At 42.9% G+C, this 21,894-nt stretch overlaps 1 protein-coding gene across 1 annotated transcript; it reads left to right on the top strand.

Moving 5' to 3' along the window:
- Positions 1-12,099: 12,099 nt before the first annotated feature.
- On the top strand, positions 12,100-13,050 carry LOC115078573 (olfactory receptor 1F1-like). The gene has a single exon (XM_029581502.1). The coding sequence runs from the start codon at positions 12,100-12,102 to the stop codon at positions 13,048-13,050; it is 951 nt and encodes a 316-aa protein (XP_029437362.1).
- Positions 13,051-21,894: the final 8,844 nt, after the last annotated feature.

Here is a 21,894-nt window from a genome sequence, read left to right as displayed (position 1 = left end):
ATGAACATGAAATTCATTCCATGTACTACCTCCTATGTTTGTTAATATTTGTCATGCATATTAATTAGGGGTATCCTGAAAATACGACAGGCTGGAGGGGGGGGGGGGTTCTGAAAAATGGTTTGTGCGTTCCTGATATAAGTTTTGGTGCATGAAATAAAATTGCCTAGTGACCAATAGCTCTTCTAGAATCTTGCTGTTTCTGTCCAGTGAATAGAGTTGAAGGTTGGGTAAATGACATGGAAAAGAAGCGTTGGTTATTTTACCTTGGTTCTAACACAAAGCGGTAGCACCAGTCGATGAAAAAATAATCCTTTTATCTGATATATAAAAAAAAGTGTCCAAACAATCCAAAGAATCCAAAGAATCTGAAGAAACTGAAAAAGCTACGCGCGCCTCTTTGGTGTGCGTGTCTTCGGCAGCGCGCCAGCGTCGACTGCGTGCCACCAAGGAGCAGGTTTTAAGCCTCTTCCGTCCCGCAGTAGTGATATCACAAGTTGGCTCAGCTGTGCTCCGTCGGGGCCGTCCAAACACCGCACCCCCGTAAGACAGCTGGGATCTCTCTCTCAGTCTCTTTCACAATTACCTGGAGCTACAACACCGGGTCTAAGGTACAGGTTTTAAGCCCCTTCCATCCCGCAGTAGTGATGTCACAAGTTGGCTCAGCTGTGCTCCGTTGGGGCCATCCAAACGCCGCACCCCCTGTAAGACAGCTGGGATCTCTCTCTCAGTCTCTTTCACAATTACCTGGTGCTGCCTTTAATTGTATCTTAAGGTTATTTTATGATGTTATTTAATTTTGATCACTTTAATTATTGTTTTACCTTATTAACATTTAATTGGATATTATGTTACTTTTATCGTTTTCCTCTACTCATTTGATAATTTTGCTCTTTCTTTTTACTATGACTTTTTCTATTCCTGTAACTTGGGGCAATGGCTGGTATGGCCGCGCTTACCTTTATTCTATATCTTCCTGTTCAAACCTCATGAGGGTCCCAGTACTACCAATAGTATTTTCATCATCTGCTTATTCTATTCCCTGTGGTTTTTTGAATGTTAGGTCACTTAGTTCAAAATCCAACCTTATTTCAGAGTTAATTTTGTCACTTAATCTCCATATGTTATTTCTGACTGAAACCAGGTGATTCTTGCTCCTTCATTTACAAATGAGAAAAGAGCCATGCCAAGGTGCTTGCTCCGTTGGAGCAGTAGCAACTTGTGCGCGCCAGTAGTCCCTTCCCCGGTACAGCCAGGATCGGCGCGTCCATTAGGCGAACTTCGGTGGCCGAAGAGCAGCCACGTAGTGCCGCAAGCGGAGCCTATCCTGCTCGTGGCAAAGAGAAATAGAGACTGTGTGCTGCTCAGGAGCCTAAACTTGGCAGCAGAAGAGAAATGCACAGATAGGAGTGACTACCTGATAAGCAGCCTGCACAAGGAGGGGTATAGAGAGACATAAGATAGGAGAGTGAGGTGCTGCAGAGTGAAGGCATTTGTAGGTGAGTAAGAGGAGCTTGAACCAATGCAGTGACTTCAGAAGAGGGATTACTGACTGGTGAAAGATAAGATATGGTAGTGGAATGTGGACATAAAATGGAGTATGTTAAATTGGGGAATTTAGTTGAAAAAGATTTTTGAAAATCTGACATTAAAAACCGTATAAAACTTTGAAAGATGGTTTCCAGTCTAACAGTGGTCTAGAATCCCTTTGTCAGTCACTAACACAATTTCTCTTTCAGGTGTACGGGAAGAATTGGGAAATCTGCTGGGATAGAAGTTTGGAAAACAATTTTAATGAAGCCAAGCAAGAAATCCATGTGCACTTTTGCGTTATTCCTTTGGAGAAAAGGTGTAATTCCCCTCAGTATTAATTATTCCCAAGGAGTCTAACTTATGGATTACAGTAAGACATAAGGGAATGTGGGGCCAGCGCAATTAGTATTCATTAAAAGTAAAACAAGAAAGTAGCTTCGTAAGGCTGATGAGTTACAGCAATGGAAGCTTGCAAGGCGGGAATGGTCGGCCCCGTAGCAATCAGACGTTTGGCTCTTCGGCGGTTGTGACTGAAATCCCTGATGGCAGCACAGACGCAATCGGCTGCTCAGTATATTGACCCGGCCTCTTTCTTGACGCTGTTGCTTCCTTTTTGGTCTTATGTTTAGGTCTCCTTTCTTCTTCCTGCTCCTGAGTTGTGCAGTTTCTCTCCAGGGAAATTGAGGGCCAAGAAAACCTTAAGAAAAAACTTAAATCTGTTTACTGAGGCTTTTGTAGAATTATCAGAATAGCAGGGGTCCTTGCTTATGATGACAGCTTATGAGCATATCATAAGTATAAAATTTGAGTACAGATTTATTATTTGTTACTGCTTATTAGTCAAGTGTATTTACCCACAGGGAAGTTGCGACCTTTTGTCTATTATATGTTTTACGTTTTGATATTATGGCTGTTTGACTGTAACTTGCTTAGATTGGCGAGTCATAAATATTTTTAACTAAATTAAATTAAAAATAAAAATAAAGTGAGGTTAATAGACAGCAAAAAAAGCAGTTGGGTGCTGGTGAAGCCCATGTGTCCTGGGGTTGTCCGGGTGTTTAACATCACAAGTTTTGTGAGACTACTCAGGCTCCTTCCTTAAGCAGCGATGGCTTCCATATGTAAACATCCATTAACTTTCTGCAGGCATCAGCTCTGCCCAACTAGCGAGAGTCAGTGCTAAGCACAGAAACATTGACCAGGACTGCAGATATAGGTTTCCAGGTCCATTTACTCTTCTCATTCTTCTGTTCTATGGCAGTACCACAGTTGCGGTCTCTGGCTCCGTGCCCTCTTCTCCTCTGCCAAGCACATCCCAGACCTTCTACACTTCTGAGGCCATTTTGCCTCCCTCCCTGCCCTCGAGCAGCCGATCCAGGCCTCCACCACTCTTTCCATGAAGAAACATTTTCTAAAGTTACTGCTGAGTCTGTTGCCTCCCACATCCTAGCGTTGCCTCTCGTCCTAGAACTTCTGTTCCATTGAGAAGTGCTTCATGAGCAAAGTTTATACCTCTGTGGTATTTCATGGTCATTATCATATTCCTCCAGTCTCCCTCTCTAATTCGTTATTTTGTCAACAAAAATCACAACCAAATAAGCCCTGAAATATATCTCCACATTTATTTTAGGCACTTTCTTCATTAGAACGACATTCTACCCTAGTTAAATGCAAAGTTTGCTATATAGGAGGTCTTTCTATAAAGAGCTATGATGAAATTTATAAACGCAAATATACATTGGGAATGACTGCAGGAACGGAGTTTGGGCTCAGAAACCAGAAGCCTCTCTAAGAGGTTTCTCCTGGGAGTGGTCATCGTCACAAAAATAGGGGGGAAAGGAAGCCGAGAATGGACTTATGGGATAATAAGGTCATTGGAATGGCGTCTTTGGAGCCCATGACATATGCACCTGTGACCCCCTGTATGGCAGGGGTCACCTTCCCAGCCTCAGGGAGCAGGGTAGTTACCATCCCGAGGTGGGGAAATACATCTCCGGGGCCGTGAGCTGAGGGCAGGATAACCTGCAGGGTCAGTACCAGGCTGAGAACACAGCACATACACAACCCACTCTCCAGACTCGAGTTGTGCTCCAAATAATCGAACGTTTACTGCAGAATCTTCAGCATCAAACATAGTGACAGTGACTTGTTCAGGCAGAAGCAGAAATCAAGCAGAAATACAGTTCCAAAAATCTCAACTCCTCTCCTTAGGTAACAGTTTCCTCTTACAGCAACTCAGGGTCTCTGGTTACTTTGTTTCTCTTCTCCAGAGTCCTTGCACAAGCTAGCCTGCTACTCTCTATAGTCTCTTAGATAGAGCAATGGTAACTCACAAGAATGAGAAACCCCCTCGGGTGCAGTAACAGTGTCCTCCGAGCCTCAAAACACGTTCCCTCTGGCACAGTTTCACTTCCTGGTCCAGAGAAGTCCCTGTCTCAGTTAAGGTCCGATTTTATCTTTTAACTTCCAGCTTCCAGGCTGCATTGCACTCTCTACTGCTTCTCCTCTGCTCTCAGGCCTCTGGGGAATCCCAGGACATTCCTGCTGCTTTCTTCTGAGATCCTGGGTGAGGAGCACAGCTCCCTCCACATCTCTTTCCTGGTTATAGGGAACAGCCACAGACTCAGGAGAGTCGGGGTCTTTTACCACCGAGCCCCTCAGGGGATGAACCCCCTTGCCTGTCAAGAAGGCAGGTTACCCCTCCTGACACCTAGCTGACCTGGGGCTCTGGAATGATCCTGCGCCGGCTCCAGATCCACCTCTTGCCCCGCGCACATCCTGTGCACTTCCAGCAGATGCTGACACCCGGCCTGCAACCCCTCAAGGCTCCCACCAAGAGGAAACCTTCAGCACCTTTATCCTCTGTGCACTTTCCGTGGCATAGGTGCCACACATTAAAGAAAAATGTAGCTAGGGGTGAGATCATATATAGGAAAGATATTAGGTTTGGAAGAGGGAATCTGTGGTTTGAGGTTTATGGTAACGTTAAGGGGGATTATGTTCAGTGTGAAAAGTAAGTTATGTATTATTCTCTGTGTATTTTCAATACGATGTTGAACCACACAGTACATTTGTACGAACCTGGTCACTTTTTAATGTTAAATTTGTGGCTTAAATAAAAAGCTATTAAAAAAAAAGAAAACAGGAGCCAATCGAACTGCAGTTTGTTTGTGTATCTGTGAGGTCATCTTGGCAAACATGGCCACTCCCAGGAGTGCAGACTCATCCCAACTTTAAGGACCTTACATGAGAAAAGCCTAACAGTTTCAAACATAAAATACTTTTTCTGGCCTGGCAGTTTGCTCCTGCTTTTTTGGGGGGTTCCAGTTCAATCAGACCCAGCCTAGACTGGGCTAAAGTGCCATGAACCTTAATTCACAACCACCCCTATTTTTACAATTTTCGCTAGGGCAGTTATTGTAGTGAGAGTACATGACCAGGGGACACAGGCCCCAGCTCCCTTCAGAGCCCAGTACCCATGCACCCTAAGTCAGACAGAGACTTCCTCTCCCCTCCCTGGGAGGTAATGGACATTGCCCTCACGCCATCCCCAGCACTGGCGGCTCTGGAGATAAACCAGGGGCTTCTGCATGGCAAGTCACAGGGCCAGTCCCAAAAATTCGATGCTTAATTGCCGAGAGGGAGTGCGCAGGTGTGCTGAGCTCTCTCGCGTCAGTTCTGGGAGCCCCAGAAGGTTTCACCCTCTCTAGGGAGCATGAAAAAATATTTAACTAACCTCGGTAGCTTCTAAACGGTTAGCCACTGCGTTTTCTTTTGTCACCAAAGCAGTGAGTTCTGAGCTTGAATACATAAAGTCCTGTCTTGCTTTTAAAACTCAGTGTTATTGTATATATTTTTTAAATTTTAAGCAGGGAGGATGCATGTTTCTGCTCGGGCTAGGTTGGAAAAGATTTTTTTTTAATGAATCTATTACAGCTATAAGAACAGGTTGAAAGTGCTCCGGACACGTGGTAAGTTTTTAACTCTAGACACACAGATGTAGAACAGGTCTCTCTTCTTATGGCTCTGCCCATGTGCGGAAAATGATAGGCAATTATTACTGTGTGCTCGGTGCCATGCGAGGCATAAGCAGTATTTTGTAGGGATGTGCATTCATTTCAGAGTTACACACATAGTTCGTAGTCTTTATAGTACACGCATAATGGATAGTATGCGAGTACATTTAATAACTCCAGGTACGCGCACACCATCTGTTTTTTTATGTTTTATGCGTGTACTATAAAGTCCTCGTGTTACGCACATAACTCTGAAATGAATGAAATTAATGCACATCCCTAGTATTTTGTGTAAAAAGAGCAATTATTCTTTCTTTTCTTTTCTGCATGATTGCAAGTGCTGTAGGAGGGATTATTTTATTTTTCTGGAGAGACGTGTGTGTGCGTGTGTGTGTGTGTGTGTGTGTGTGTAGGGGGAATCAGTCAGCACACACATTCTCTGCACAAGGAAATCACTCCTTGCAGTCACAGGGAAAAAGGGACCTGCCTTCTCCAGTGAGCTTCCCAATCTGACTAGTGAAATTATTCTCACATGTGCAGTTACGACTTCCTCCCCTCCCAAATCTGCAGAAATCTGCAGAAAAGTAAGTTTGGACTTGTTCCTTTGTAGGTGTCAATTCAATTTCATTTTGTAAAACAGAGAGAGCTGTCTTGAGTCAGGCATGAGGGACTTGATGTGGATCCTGCGGACTGACAGTTTCATCAGGCGGAAAGCCTGACACACAAAGGTTCAGGTTGCTTTTGAGTTTTTGCTTGAGTCATTTTCAGATTGTATTAAATAGCCTCCACAGAAGTTACAAGCAGAATATAAGTTGGGGAGGTGTGTGGTCTAGATTTTGGAACTGTGAATAAAGACCTCTATGACTCATGAGTTCTAATCCTCAGCTCTGTCATGGACTGTTTGCATTGAACCCTGGGTGAGTCACTTTATCTCCCTGTGCCTCAGCTCTAATCCCCAGCTCTGTCTCTGACTCTCTGTGTATGACCCTGGGGGAGTCACTTTATCCCCCTGTGCCTCAGCTCTAATCCCCGGCTCTGTCACTGTGACCCTGGGGGAGTCACTTTATCTCCCTGTGTCTCAGCTCTAATCCCCGGCTCTGTCACTGACTCTCTGTGTGTGACCCTGGGGGAGTCACTTTATCTCCCTGTGCCTCAGCTCTAATCCCCAGCTCTGTCACTGACTCTCTGTGTGTGACCCTGGGGGAGTCACTTTATCTCCCTGTGCCTCAACTCTATTCCCCGGCTCTGTCACTGACTGTGTGTGTGACCCTGGGGGAGTCGCTTTATCTCTCTGTGCCTCAGCTCTAATCTCCGGCTCTGTCACTGACTCTCTGTGTGTGACCCTGGGGGAGTCACTTTATCTCTCTGTGCCTCAGCTCTAATCCCCGGCTCTATCACTGACTCTCTGTGTGTGACCCTGGGGGAGTCACTTTATCTCCCTGTGCCTGAGTTCTAATCTCCGACTTTGTCACTGACTATGCATGTGACCTCAGTGGAGTCACTTTATCTCCCTGTGCCTCAACTCTAATCCCCAGCTCTGTCACTGACTCTCTGTGTGTGACCATGGGGGAGTCACTTTATCTCTCTGTGCCTCAGCTCTAATCCCCGGCTCTGTCACTGACTCTCTGTGTGTGACCCTGGGTGAGTCACTTTATCTCCCTGTGCCTCAGCTCTAATCTCCAGCTTTGCATTATTTATTTATTTATTTGTGTTTTTTTTCTTGACCGACCTTCATCATGTAACAGGGGTAAAAACAAGGCAGGAAGAGAGCAGTTACAAAAAACAGGGTAACAGAGAACTGGGAGGTGCAGAGGCGGGTGCACGTGGGAGCGAGAGATAAAGGCTAGAAGTTGGAAAAGAGAACCTAATTACATAATGAAGGATCCGAAATTATAAGCAGATGTCTCATATTTAGTACAAAGTCATATCATATCATGTGCAAATCATGACCAGAGGGCTCATTTCTTGTACACAGTGCATACAGGTTGACACAGAGCGGACAGGATTAACTCTTTTTACGCAATCGTGCTGGTCAGGACCCGTTACTCAGCCGTTGTATGCACTCTCTGTGTGTTATTCTCTTACAAGGCAATGCAGCCGGGCACCACGTGTCATCAGTGTTATCTATAGAATAGAGCACCCATATTGAAAAGATGACACTTTATTTAATGTAGTTAAATTTATCTGCTACTTGTACATAACTTGGTGCAAGCAAGTTACATCAACCTAGTGTACAGGCTGTTACGCTCGGAAGGAAATTTAACTTAATCCATCATCAGTGAGAACAAAATAAATCAAAATTAACTCTTCAAATAAACATTCAGCATAGACCAAGAAAAAGTCACAAATAAATAACTAATACAAACAGGCAGTTACTGAAAGCAATTAAAACATAACACATGATCCAAACATAAGACTGAGGGCATAACATGAAGTCCACCATCTGCACAGAAGGAGCTCTAGTCAACTACAAAAGTGTTTTTATGGGGGGGAAGATTTTTCTGAGATATAAAATGCTTTTCTATGACTAGAAATCTGTGTTCCTTGTGGGCGAGCTGTGTGACGTATGGAAATCTAAATGATTTTGGAAGATAAAGCCCATGAGGTTCACCTTGTCTCTGCCCCTTCATCTCAAAGCCTACTTCATCTCCGGTTCTTTCCTCCCTTCCTCACAGCTGGGGATCCTTAAATACTGTTGCTGCTTTGGCCTCCACCATCTGCCCTGGAAGTCCGTTCCAGGTATCCACTGTGAAAAAATATTTCCCCATTACTCCCCAGTCTACCCCTGCTGAGTGTCATATCATGACCTCCTGTTCTAGAACTTTCTTTCCACTTAAAATTCTCCTTTGCCTTATTGAATACCTTTCCAATCTCTCCATGCCTCTATCATATCTCTCTTCAGTTTGCTCACCACCAACTGATTTTTCATAGTTGTTTTTTTTCTCTTGTATAACAGGATCTATGGTTCCTTCACAAGGTTTATGCTCCTGCCAACAGAGACACATTGAGGTTGGTAGAGTAGTGAGTGGACTATACCATTTGTTTTGGAATTCTCCTCTAGAAGTAGGCTTAATGGTGAAGTCCTGAGTTTGGACAGAGAAGCCCAAGAATATTCTAGTGGGGGTGGGTGTTTGGGGCTGAGAGAGAAAGAGAATTCCAATATTCCATCTCTCTGAAGGAGTTTGAGGGAAGGAAGAAGCTCACCTTCTGAGTGAGTGTAGGCGGGTCACACAGATAGTTCCCATACTTGGGAACTCTCTAAATTTGGCCCTAAGACTCCAGAATTTCTAAAGGAGATGCTGGGTCTTGACCAACCCCCCAAGCATCTGCTGCTCTTCCTCCTTCCTGCCAGAGCCACATGAGGAAGGAAAAGACGTGACAGGCCACGTGCAGGAGAGGAGCAGCATCTATCATGTGTCAAGAAAATGAGGCTCAGCAGCCGAGACATCACAGATTACATCTCACGATGGCCTGAGAAGATCAGGGCTGCTGCAGAGACCTTCCCACAGCGGCCCACGAAGAGGGCAAGGCTAACGGTTTGAAGAGTGAGAATGCATGAGACAATTAGAGAGCATGTGATAGTGAATTGAGAGCTTATATATGTGTGAATGAGAAAGAGAGAGACAGCATGTGAGAGTGAGAGTCTTTGTGTGTGTATGAGAGAGAGAAAGACATCATGTGAAAGTGAGTCTTTGTATGTGTGAGCATGTGAATGTGAGAGTCAGTGTGTGTGAGTGTGTTTGAGTGAGAGAGAGACAGCACATGAGAGTGAGAGCTCTGTATTTGTGTGTGTGTGAGAGAGACAGCATATGAGAGTGAGAACCTGGGTATGAGAGAGAGAGAGAGACAGCAAGTGAGAGTGAAAGCCTACTTGTATGTGAGAGTGAAACAGCATGTGAGAGCGAGGCTCTATGTGTGTGTGTGTGTGAGAGAGAGAGAGACAAACACAGCATGTGAGAGTGAGAGCCTGTGTGTGTGTGTTTGAGGGAGCAAGGGAAAAAGACAGGTGGAGAGAGAAAGAAAAAAAAGAGACTCTTTAAAAAGAAATGGAAAAACACTGAGAAGGGGAACATGGAAATAAGGCATACGCCATCTTTGGGAATGTGCATTATATATTTATATTTTGTTCTTTCTTCAATATTCCACTGTTCAGAGTTTGGTTTCTCGAGCTTTCACTAACATTTTTTCTGCAGGTTTCTGTCTCTAATTTGCAGTCCCTTATTTATGTGTTAGGTAAGGGTCAGTCAGGGATCTGCGTGTGTGACTGAGGTGCGTGTGGTTTCTCTGTAGGGATTTGTAGCAGTCCGGCTTGCTCTGTTTCCCCAGTAGGTGGTGTATGAGTATTCTAGGGCCTGGTGTCATATTTGCTTTGCTGCCTTTTCATAGATAAGGTTGCTGATGTTCTGAGTCCTGAGATTTAGTGCTGTTATGATAACGTATGGTGAGGTTCTAGGTGTTTGGGTTTTTTTGTATTTTGCAGGGGTTTGGAAGTGAAGGCTGTTTGGTTTGCTGTTACTGAGATGAGTGGACGAGGAGGAGAACTGAGTGAGTGTGCATGTGCGTGAGAGTCTGTTTGGGGAGTTAATGAGAGGAATGAGAGTGAGTGTGTGTGAAAGAGCATGAGATTGAACATGTGAGTATGTTAAGGTGTGAATGTCAGAAGGTTTGTGTGCATATTATTACGGGTGCGTGCATGCACACATCTGCCTCCTCCAATCCGCAATAATCTCAGGGTATAACGGTTCCCTGTGGTAGGGATTCTGATGCTTTGCTATAGGTAGCTGTTCCGGGTCTTTCTGTCAGTGGGGTGGAGAGTATTCCTGCTGTGAGGGAGTTTAATTCTTACCTTGGGTTTTTCTTTCTATGGGGTAAAGACCCCTGGTCCGTGTCTGAACGCAGATCTTCCCAGGAACGTTGAGAAGTGAGTGTCAGGTGCCTGCCCAGAGGTAACCAGCAGTGAAGACTGAAGGAAGAGAGAGCGAGAGAGAGCGAGAGCTGCCTATCCAGTGCTTTGTTCCAGGAGCCCAAAGGAGAGGAGGAGGAAGGAGTGCAGGAGAAAGATTCAGATGTTGGAGAATCAGGAACCTTGGGAGACAGGAAGCTCAGCATCTGTCCATGAGATCCTCAAACCTCAGGAAAAAGAGTGAGGGGATCCCAGGAGGGTGTAAGAGCAAGGATCAACCCCCCTTGATACATTTCCGTACCTATTTCCGGATTCTGAATGCTTACAGCAATCAGCACTGGCAACACTGAGATTTGTAAAGACGTTTGATTTTGGAACACCATCCCTTTTGTCAAGGGTTTCCTTGATGCGATGTCAGTAAAACACCTTGGGCTTTGAAGATACTCCTTCCTCTCTCCCCCCCATCAGAGGATCCATGCCAGAGTGTGACTCCCCCAGCCAAACACTGCACTGGGTAGGGGGGGGTCACCTAGGGGAATTCATCACAGTTCTGATTCTCCCCATTTCTCCCTAATGTTATATAAAAGTTTTTCTTTGGGAGGGGGGGAGGGGTGTGATTTCACCTGTTCATGAAAACTGCCGCCATACTCTGAGCAGTCCTAAAATATTTGGCATTAGTTCCTGGCTGCGTCAGAAGGTTTCATAGGAGGGAGACACAGCAGATTCTCACGAGAAAGCGACCTGTGCACCTCCTGGTTTTTCTTCTAGGGTGCAATCTCTTTCTTTTCTATCCGGTTCTGTTTATTCGGGCGTACAAGGACAAAAATTGAATTTCCTCATGTGAGCTTCAACTCAAGGCCAGGAATGCAGGGGGGTAATTGGGTAATTGCCGGGTTCTTGTGGCCTGGTTTTTGGCCTCTGTTGGAAACAGGATGCTGGGCTTGATGGACCCTTGGTCTGTCCCAGCATGGCAATTTCTTATGATTCAAACTTATGCAAAGCCCCAAACTTATAAATGATTTTAGCACAAAACTGTGCCTCCCTGATGCAGCCCCAAACTTGAGTGGAAATACACGGCAAGTAATGTCTTTTCTTTTTTCCTTACATCTAATTATTTACAGCTTTGGTGCAGACAGCATTTCAGGCATTTTGGGCTTCTCTTTGCCAGTAAAAGAATTCTGAAATGGACTAAAGCCACATGTGAAGAGTTTCCATCTTCATCTTTTAATCCTGCGCATAATAAAGAAGCCCTTTCTAGCCATCTATAATCTACCAATGTATTTATTTTTTTCCCTTTACTAGTACCAAAAATGACCTCACACAATCAAGTGAATTCTTCCTTCCCTGCCTACTTGATTTCCTAGCCAATGAATGAGATTTTTTTTTGTGTGATAACTTGTATTGGCTCAGTGGAAGAATTTGGATAATGAAGCTACATTGGTCTCTTCTGCAGAACGTGTGTGGCCTTGACGTCTCATACACAAAATCTTATGATGGTGCACTAAGAGGTATGAAAGCCCACAAACGATCCAGATTTCTCTAGGCCAGTAAGGTTACAAAACTGCTCCCTACAGTGAAGTTCATTGTTTTGCATCTTCCCATGCTCCCTTTCTCTTCTAACTTCATCCTGATCTCTGCAGGGAAATTATGCAAGTGGACAAGGAGAACCAGACCACCTATGGCGAGTTTATCCTCCTGGGCTTTTCCAACATCCCCCAGTACCAGACAGTGCTCTTCGTGGTGTTTCTGCTCATACTGCTGATCACCTTGCTGGGAAACTCTGTCATCATCACCATCCTCAGCCTCAGTCCCCAGCTTCACAACCCCATGTACTTCTTCTTGGGCAACCTCTCCTTCTTGGACATCTGCCTAATCTTGGTCACGGTGCCTCAGATGCTGAAAAACTTCTTAGTTGAGAAGAAGACCATATCTTTTGCTGGCTGCATGGCTCAGATGCACTTTTTCTTGACTTTCTGCAGTGCAGAAGAATTCCTTTTGGCAGTCATGGCTTATGACCGCTATGTGGCCATCTGCAACCCAATGCACTACACCATGTTAATGAGAAAGAGGTTCTGTATCCAGCTGGTGGTTGGATCTTGGGTTACTGCTACCCTAGATGCAATCTTAAATACTGTGCTGACCTCCAGGCTATCCTTCTGTGGACCAAACGAAATCAACCACTTCCTGTGTGAGATGGCTCCACTCTTCAAGCTGTCATGCTCAGATACTTTTCTTAATGAAATGGTCATCTTCACTGAGGGGACCTTGGTGGTCATGGGTTCCTTCAGCTTCATTCTGGTCTCATATGTCCGGATCATCACTGCTATCTTGAAGATCCATTCTTCAGAGAGGAGGATCAAGGCCTTCTCGACCTGCTCCTCCCACCTAGTAGTGGTGACTCTTTACTTTGGGACCCTCATATTTATGTATTTTCGTCCCTCATCCAGCTACTCTCTCACTACTGACAAGGTGGCCAGCATGATGTATGGTAACCTGGTGCCCATGCTCAACCCCTTCATCTACAGCCTGAGGAACAATGAAGTGAAAAGGGCTTTGAGGAGAGCAGTATTTGAAAGAATATTTGCACAAAAAATGTAGATATAGGTAGTGTTCCAAGGCTTGCTTTTCATTTAGGATTCTTCCCCACCCAGTTGGGATCTGCTGTATCCCCACATGAGCTGTCAGGGGATGCCTGAAACTGAGTTTCATGGTCTATCACTTATATCTACCACTTCTCCCCATATTCCCTGTTCAAGTCCCACACTGACAGTTCTTTCACCAAGTGGCGTGAACTACAACTCCACCCTATGTTCAGAGCAAGTGTATGTCACTATAGAGCAGTAGGTCTCAAAACCAGTCCTTGGGGCTTCTTTCTTTCCCCAAAGCTAGTCAGGTTTTCAGGCTATTTTTAAAAATATTATACCTTTACCCTTTTGGTGCTGCTTGTTGCTCGGTGGAAATAAGAAATACACAATAATATATATATATATGTATATATTTATATTTATCTATATATCTCTCTATATATAAATATATATAGTGGTAAAAGCAATGATTATAATAAAAAGCAATGGTAATAATAAATGCACTATAAGCAAAAGCAATATTCTGATTAGTGTATTGAGTATACAGGACCACTTATGAGAATGGCTTAAAAAAGAGAGAGAGAAAAGGAAAATAAATTTACAAGGATATATCTTCACTGGTGGCTTTGCAAGCAACAGGTGAGTTCTAGTCTCCCATTTGGTCTCCCTCAAGCAAGTGTGGCAACTCTGGTAGTCCTGCTGGATTTAGGTCGCTGACTCCCTCGGGAAGATGAGGACTTCAGCACTGGGTTCAAATCTGTTTGTGGTCTCATTCATCTGTTCCGCTTTCCATCCTTTGTCAGGTGTAAGAGGTAACTTTAGTGACACAGACGCAGTCTTTTCTACTTTGTCCATTACAGCTCAGCTAACACCCTAATCCAGAAGGACATGGGGGGGGGGCCCATGGGCTACATGTTTTGGTTTACTAAATGTAGGTTAATTCCTCATTTTCTGGTAAAAGAAGTTTTTTGATAAAAGTAGTCTTATCTCTTGGCTGCAAGAACTATCCAACTAAAGGAGCCCCCCTAAGAAGGCATATACTCATAAGTGTTTTAAAGTAATATGTTAAAACCCGTTTTCTGTTACATTTGCATCTTTTCTTCTTGCTAGAAGGAATTATTGTCTAAGGAAGAAGGCCTCACATAACTTTTTCTCTGAATGTAACAATATTTGGCACTGCAATAGTCATTTATGCTTAAGCAACTCACTTTGCTGTTTCTCTGATGTGTCTTTAAGCAAAGCAGTTTTTTTTATATGTAACAATAATTAATTCTTTTACTGTATGTCTAAGCAAAGCTGCTTTATTACGGCTAGCTGTCATTTTCTTCACTTTATGTAAAGCAATGTTATCTCATGTATGCAGTTATACTGTTCTCTATTCATGTAAACAGAGTAGATTACATAAGAACATAAGAAATTGCCATGCTGGGTCAGACCAAGGGTCCATCAAGCCCAGCATCCTGTTACCAACAGAGGCCAAACCAGGCCACAAGAACCTGGCAATTATCCAAACACCAAGAAGATCCCATGCTACTGATGCAATTAATAGCAGTGGCTATTCCCTAAGTCAACTTGATTAATAGCCATTAATAGACTTCTCCTGCAAGAACTTATCCAAACCTTTTTTGAACCCAGCTACACTAACTGCACTAACCACATCCTCTGGCAACAAATTACAGAGCTTTATTGTGCGTTGAGTGAAAAAGAATTTTCTCTGATTATTCTTAAATGTTCTACTTGCTAACTTCATGGAATGCCCCCTAGTCCTTCTATTATTCGAAAGTGTAAATAACCGATTCACATCTACTCATTCAAGACCTCTCATGATCTTAAAGACCTCTGTCATATCCCCCCTCAGCCATCTCTTCTCCAAGCTGAACAGCCCTAACCTCTTCAGCTATTCCTCATAGGTTTCCTCCTCCAGGTCTATTCCTCCAGCTATTCCTCATAGGTTTCCTCCTCCAGGTCTATGCCATATAATACCTCTTAGCTCAACAACTAAAGAATTAATTTTCCAATCCCTCTTGTCTATTTTGCAGATATCTTATTCATAACTGATTCATTTTAATCGCCTGTATATAACATGTCTATTACTACTGTTGTTGTTTTAATGTTATTTGTTATTAGTATTTATTCAATTTTCTCCAAGTTCATTTTCCTGTTCCATGTAAGACTCGCATGTTAAGTCACTCCAATGTTATATGTAAACCGAAATGATTAGCAACATTGTTGCTAGAATTTCGGTATATAAAAAATGTTAAATAAATAAATAAATAAATAAATAAATAAATAAATAGGGGAGCTGTTCCAACCCCTTTATCATTTTGGTTGCCCTTCTCTGTACCTTCTCCATCGCAATTATATCTTTTTTGAGATGTGACAACCAGAATTGTGCACAGTATTCAAGGTGGGGTCTCACCATGGAGAGATACAGAGGCATTATGACATTTTCCATTTTATTCACCATTCCCTTTCTAATAATTCCTAACATTCTATTTGCTTTTTTGACTGCTGCAGCACACTGAGCCGACGATTTCAATGTATTATCCACTATGATGCCTAGATCTCTTTCCTGGGTGGTAGCTCCTAATATGGAACCTAACATCGTGTAACTACAGCAAGGGTTATTTTTCCCTATATGCAACACCTTGCACTTGTTCACAATAAATTTCATCTGCCATTTGGATGCCCAATCTTCCAGTCTTGCAAGGTCCTCCTATAATGTATCACAATCCGCTTGTGATTTAACTACTCTGAATAATTTTGTATCATCCGCAAATTTGATCACCTCACTCGTCGTATTCCTTTCCAGATCATTTATATATATATTGAAAAGCACCGGTCCAAGTACAGATCCATGAGGCACACCACTGTTTACCCTTGTCCACTGAGAAAATTGACCATTTAATCCTACTCTCTGTTTCCTGTCTTTTAACCAGTTTGTAATCCATGAAAGGACATCGCCTCCTATCCCATGATTTTTTAGTTTTCTTAGAAGCCTCTCATGAGGGACTTTGACAAATGCCTTCTGAAAATTCAAATACACTACATCTACCGGTTCACCTTTATCCACATGTTTATTAACCCCTTCAAAAAAATGAAGCAGATTTGTTAGGCAAGACTTCCCTCGGGTAAATCCATGTTGACTGTGTTCCATTAACCATGTCTTTCTATATGCTCTACGATTTTGATCTTGAGAATAGTTTCCACTATTTTTCCCGGCACTGAAGTCAGGCTCACTGGTCTATAGTTACCCAGATCGCCCCTGGAGCCTTTTTTAAATATTGGGATTACATTGGCCACCCTCCAGTCTTCAGGTACAATGAATGATTTTAATGATAGGTTACAAATTTTAACTAATAGATCAGAAATTTCATTTTTTTAGTTCCTTCAGTAACCTAGGATGCATACCATCCGGTCCAGGTGATTTGCTACTCTTTAGTTTGTCAATCTGGCCTACTACATCTTCCAGGTTCACAGTGATTTCGTTCAGTTTGTTTAACTCATCACCCTTGAAAACCATATCCGGAACTGTTATCTCCCCAACATCCTCATTAGTAAACATGGAAGCAAAGAATTAATTTAGTCTTTCTGCAATGGCCTTATCTTCCCTAAGAGCCCCTTTAACCCCTCTGTCATCTAATGGTCCAACCGACCAGTTCACTTGACAGTGTGAGCTAGCTTTCGATAATGATTTACATCTAGATGTCTTCATATCCTCTGTCCCTTCATACTTATACAGCTATCCCTAATTAATATGCAAGAGATATATCTGCATGTCCCTGAATCTAAGAAATGGAGTGGTTTATGTAAATATAACTCGTGTATCGATTCTTGTTTTTCATGCACAGAAATTTTCATAGGGCACATTGGACTTAGATGCACAACTGCCGATCTTTCGCCCTGCATGCAGCACCATTCACGACATTGTACAGGAGGCTGGGGCCATCTTTAGACCAGTGTAATCACTCCAGCCTACAGTGAAAAATATGGTAACTTTTGTTTTTTCTTCAGCACCAAAAACAGAGGGAGGAACAAAACTGTGTTTATTTTGTTTTAGATTTTATGTCTGTATTTTAACTTTGAAAACCACATCGATATATTACGACTTTGCGGTATAAAAGTGATTGTACAAATAAATACATTAATTAATAAATGGGTCATTATAATCACACAAAAAAAATCTCAGGTAATTTAATTATATTGTTTGCACACTATATATGAATGTACAGCATTGTTGGATAAACTCATGTAATAAACACTGTATCACATGGGATTGTATTTTGCCTCCTTCCCTGCCCTCGAGCGGCCGATCCAGTCCTCCGCCACTCTCTCCATGAAGAAATATTTTCTAATGTTGCTCCTGAGTCTGTTCCCTGCCTTTCCATTGAGAAATGCTTCATGAGCATTGTTTATGTCTCTGGGGTGTTTTATTGTCTTTCTCTCATATTCTTCCACCCTCCCTCTCTAATGTGTGATTGTCAGGAAAAATCAAACCCAAAAACATTCCCTTAAAAATACCTCCCCATTTATTTTAGGAATTTTCTCCATAAGAATGACAATCTACCCTGGCAGAGGAAACGCTTCCCATAGAGGGGGAGGGAGGATGGAATATATTAACACAAATATTCATTGGGAATGACTGCAGGAATGAAGGTTTGGATCAGAAAGCAGCAGCCTCTCTAACATCTCAGCTTACCACAAAGTACATTTGTATGAATCTAATCGCTTGTTAATGTAAGTTTGAGCCTTATAAATATAAAGTTATAAAAAAATATTCCAGTGACCAAATGAATTGCAATTTGTGGTCTGCCTGTGATGTCATCTCGGCAAACATGGCCGCTCCCATGAGTGCAGACTCATCCCAACTTTAGAAACCAATAATAACCAGTAAAATCCAATAGCTTCAGACATAAAACTCATTTTGGTTTTTTTTGCCAGGCAGTTTGCTTCTGCTATTTTGGGGGTTTTCAGTTCAATCAGAACCAGTCTAGACTGAACTAAAGTGCCATGAACCTTAATTCCCAACTACCTGGGGTGTTTCCTCTCTCCCTATTTTTATCATTGTCCCTAGGGCAGTCTTTGTAGTAACCGTCCATAGCCAGGGACACAGCTCCCAGCTCCCTTCAGAGCCCAGTACCCATGCACCCTAAGTCAGACAGAGACTTCCCCTCCCTGGGAGGCAGTGGACATTCCCCCCACGCCATTCCCAGTCCCAGCAGCTCTGCAGTTAAACCAGGGATTTCTGCATGGCAAGCCACCGGGCCAGTCCCAAAAGTTCAATGCTTAATTGCCGAGAGGGAGTGCGCAGGTGTGCTGAGCTCTCTCGCATCAGTTCTGGGAGCCCCAGAAGGCTTCACCCCCTCTTGGGGGCATGGAAAAATATTTAACTACCCTCGGTAGCTCCTAAAGGGTCTGCCACTGCATTTTCCTTCGCCACTATAGAAGTGAGCTCTGAGCTTGAATACAAATAGTCCTCTCTTGCTTTTAAAACTCAGTGTTATTTTATTTTATTTTTTTTTAAGCAGGGAGGGTGCATGTTTCTGCTCAGGCTAGATGTAAAAAATATTTTTTTTAATGAATTTGTTACAGATGGGAGCACAGGTTGAAAACGTCCTGGGCATGTGGTAAGTTTTTAATTCTTGACAGCATAAGAAGAGCAGTCTCTGCCAGTGGAGAGAGGAGAATTAAGAATTTCTCTTTATATAGTGTGCACACAGCAAGGCGTAATTAGTATTTTGTTCTTATATGTAAAAATAGTACTTATTCTTTCATTTTTTTCTGTAGGAATGCTGATTCTGTAGGAGGGAAATATAATTGTTTTATTTTTCTTGAGCAAAGTGTGGATGTAGGGGGAATCAGTCAGCACACATATTTAATGCACAAGGAATGCACTCCCTGCAGTCACAGAGAAGAGGGGTGTTCCTGCCCCCATGAGCTTACAATCTGACTGCTAAATTGGAGATTATTCTCACTTATACAGTTTGAGTTGAGGGTTCCTCTTCCCTGTCTCCCCTCCCAAATCTGGTGAAATCTGTTGCAAAGTAAGTTTTTTTTAAAGCAGAGAGCACGGCCTTGAGGCAGGTCTGAGGGACACAGTGCAGATCCTGTGGCCAGCAGTTTCCTCAGGTATGAAGTTGTATAATAAAACTTTCATATTGCTTTTGGGTTTAAGCCTCAAACTGTTCGCATGGGTCATTTTCAGGTTTTATCAAGCACCCTCCACAGAAGTAATGAGCACAGATTGCAGCCTAGGGTTCAGATCTATGGAAGAAGTCTATGACTCAATGAGTTCTAATCCTCACCTCTGTCACTGACTCTCTGTGCGTGACCCTGGGGGAGTCACTTTATCTCCCTGTGCCTCAGCTCTAATCCCCAGCTCTGTCTCTGACTCTGTGTGTGTAACCCTGGGGGAGTCACTTTATCTCTCTGTGCCTCAGCTCTAATCCCCGGCTCTGTTACTGACTCTGTGTGTGACCCTGGGAGAGTCACTTTATTTCCCTGTGCCTCAGCTCTAATCCCCAGCTCTGTCTCTGACTCTGTGTGTGTGACCCTGGGGGAGTCACTTTATCTCCCTGTGCCTCAGTTCTAATCTCCAGCTCTGTCACTGATTCTGTGTGTAAACCTGGGAGAGTCACTTTATCTCCCTGTGTGTCAGTTCTAATCCCCAGCTCTGTCACTGACTCTGTGTGTGACCCTGGAGGCGTCACTTTATCTCCCTGTGCCTCAGCTCTAATCCCCGGCTCTGTCTCTGACTCTGTGTGTGTGACCCTGGGGGAGTCACTTTATCTCCCTGTGTCTCAGTTCTAATCCCCAGCTCTGTCACTGACTCTGTGTGTGACCCTGGAGAGTCACTTTATCTCCCTGTGTCTCAGTTCTAACCCCTGGTTCCATCACTGACTCTTTTCATATGATCGTGGTGTCAAGCCATTGTACATACTTTCTTTGTGTTGTTCTCCTAGAAGGCAGTGCAGCTGGGCACAATGTATGAATAATGTTATCTATAGAAAAGAGCACCTCGTAATTCGTACCAAACTGGGAGTTCTAAAGATTATTTAATGTAGTTAATGTAGTTATTGCTATGGTGCAAGCAAGTTACATCAACCTTGTGAATGGGCTGTTAACCTTGGAAAGAATCCCAAATTAAACAACGTAGAACATCATCAGTGAGAGCAAAATAAAAAAAAAAAAAGAACTCTTAAAATAAACATTTGGCATAGACCAAAAAATGTCACAAATAAATAACCAACAGAAAACAGGCACTTAACGAAAGCAAATAAAACATAACACATGAGGCATGCCCTGCAAAAGATTTCAATTTGACTAAATTCCTGGAGCAAATAAACTTCGGGTGATATAAAGCTTAGATGGAGGTTATATATTCCTGTTTAGGTTTATCTGACCAGCTGCGCAGAGTGAGCAATGAGCTAATGGAATTAGCTTTTCTTGCAAATGTGATAGCAGCCCTGGTCTTCTATATTTGCTAGTGCTTAGGAGGTCAGTGCTTAATGTGTTTACCAAAAGAATTATTCACATTACTATTGTACAGTAATCTTTTTCTGTAGCAGACTTGTAGAGCGACAAGATGTTTGTCATAAAGTTTGGTATACAATATATGACTGCACTAATTAATAGCATGCAAGTGTAATGTAAACTAGACTTGTCATATGGGCATTCATGCTTTGCTTCAGATCTTCATTTCAGAAAGCTTCTTAAAACTTGTTTTTCTACTTGATTTCCTTGCATTTCATTCAAGGCAATATAAATTTCTCAGCATAGCTTGAGCAGTAATTTTGTGTTGTTCTTTGCTATTTATTCTCCATTCATTTTATATTTATGTATGTTTAATATTTTGATTATTGTTATTGTTTTTATATTAACATAGAAACATAGAAATGAGGGCAGAAAAAGACCAATTGGCCCATCCAGTCTGCCCAGCAAGCTCCCACACTTATTTTCCCATACTTATCTGTTTCACAATTCACCAACCACCAATTTCAGGGCCCTTGTTGGTAACTGTTTGATTCAAATGTCCCGCCACCCCCTGTCATTGATGCAGAGAGTAATGTTGGAGTTGCATCAAAGGTGAATCGTAAGGCTTAATGGTTAAGGGTAGTAACTGCCACATCAAGCAAGTTACCCCGATGCTTGTTTACCCCGACTACACAGATTCATGCCTTGTTGGATGTTGTCTGAATGTAAATCCTGTTTTCCACATTCCCCCCTGCCGTTGAAGCAAAGAGCAGTGCTGTATATGTATTCAAAGTGATGTAACAGGCTTAATTGCTTTAGGGTAGTAACCACCGTAATAAGCAATCTACCCCATATTAATTATGTTGTATGTGATTGTATTATGTATGTAATTTGGAAATTGCTGAGATTTGTGGATTGGGGATATATAAATCACGTCAATTAAACAAACAAACAAATAAATAAATAATGAAGGATCCAAACATAGACTGAGGGCATAACATGAAGTCCACTGTCCACACAGAAGGAGCCCCAGTCAGCTGCAAAAGTATTTTTGGGGAAAAGGTTTCCTGTGGTATAATCTGATTTTCTGTGACTAGGGATCTGTGTTCCTTGTGGGCGAGATGTATGATGTATGGAAATGTAGACAATGACGGGGAATAAGGAGCATGAGGTCCACCTGGTCTCTGCCCCTTCATCTTCAGACCCTGCTTCAGGAATCTCCGGCTCTCTCCTCCCTTCCTCGCAGCTGGGGATCCTGAAATACTGCTGCTGCCTTGGCCTCCACCATCTGCCCTGGAAGTCCGTTCCAGAAAAAAATATTTCCCCATTACTCCCTCGCCTACCCCTGCTGAGCCTCCTATCATGACCTCTTGTTCTAGAACTT

Source organism: Rhinatrema bivittatum, chromosome 16 (assembly GCF_901001135.1).
Source record: "Rhinatrema bivittatum chromosome 16, aRhiBiv1.1, whole genome shotgun sequence".
Lineage (NCBI taxonomy): Eukaryota > Metazoa > Chordata > Amphibia > Gymnophiona > Rhinatrematidae > Rhinatrema > Rhinatrema bivittatum.
The sequence above is the reverse complement of the archived record's forward strand: the minus strand, read 5'-3'. Positions and strand labels throughout refer to the sequence as shown.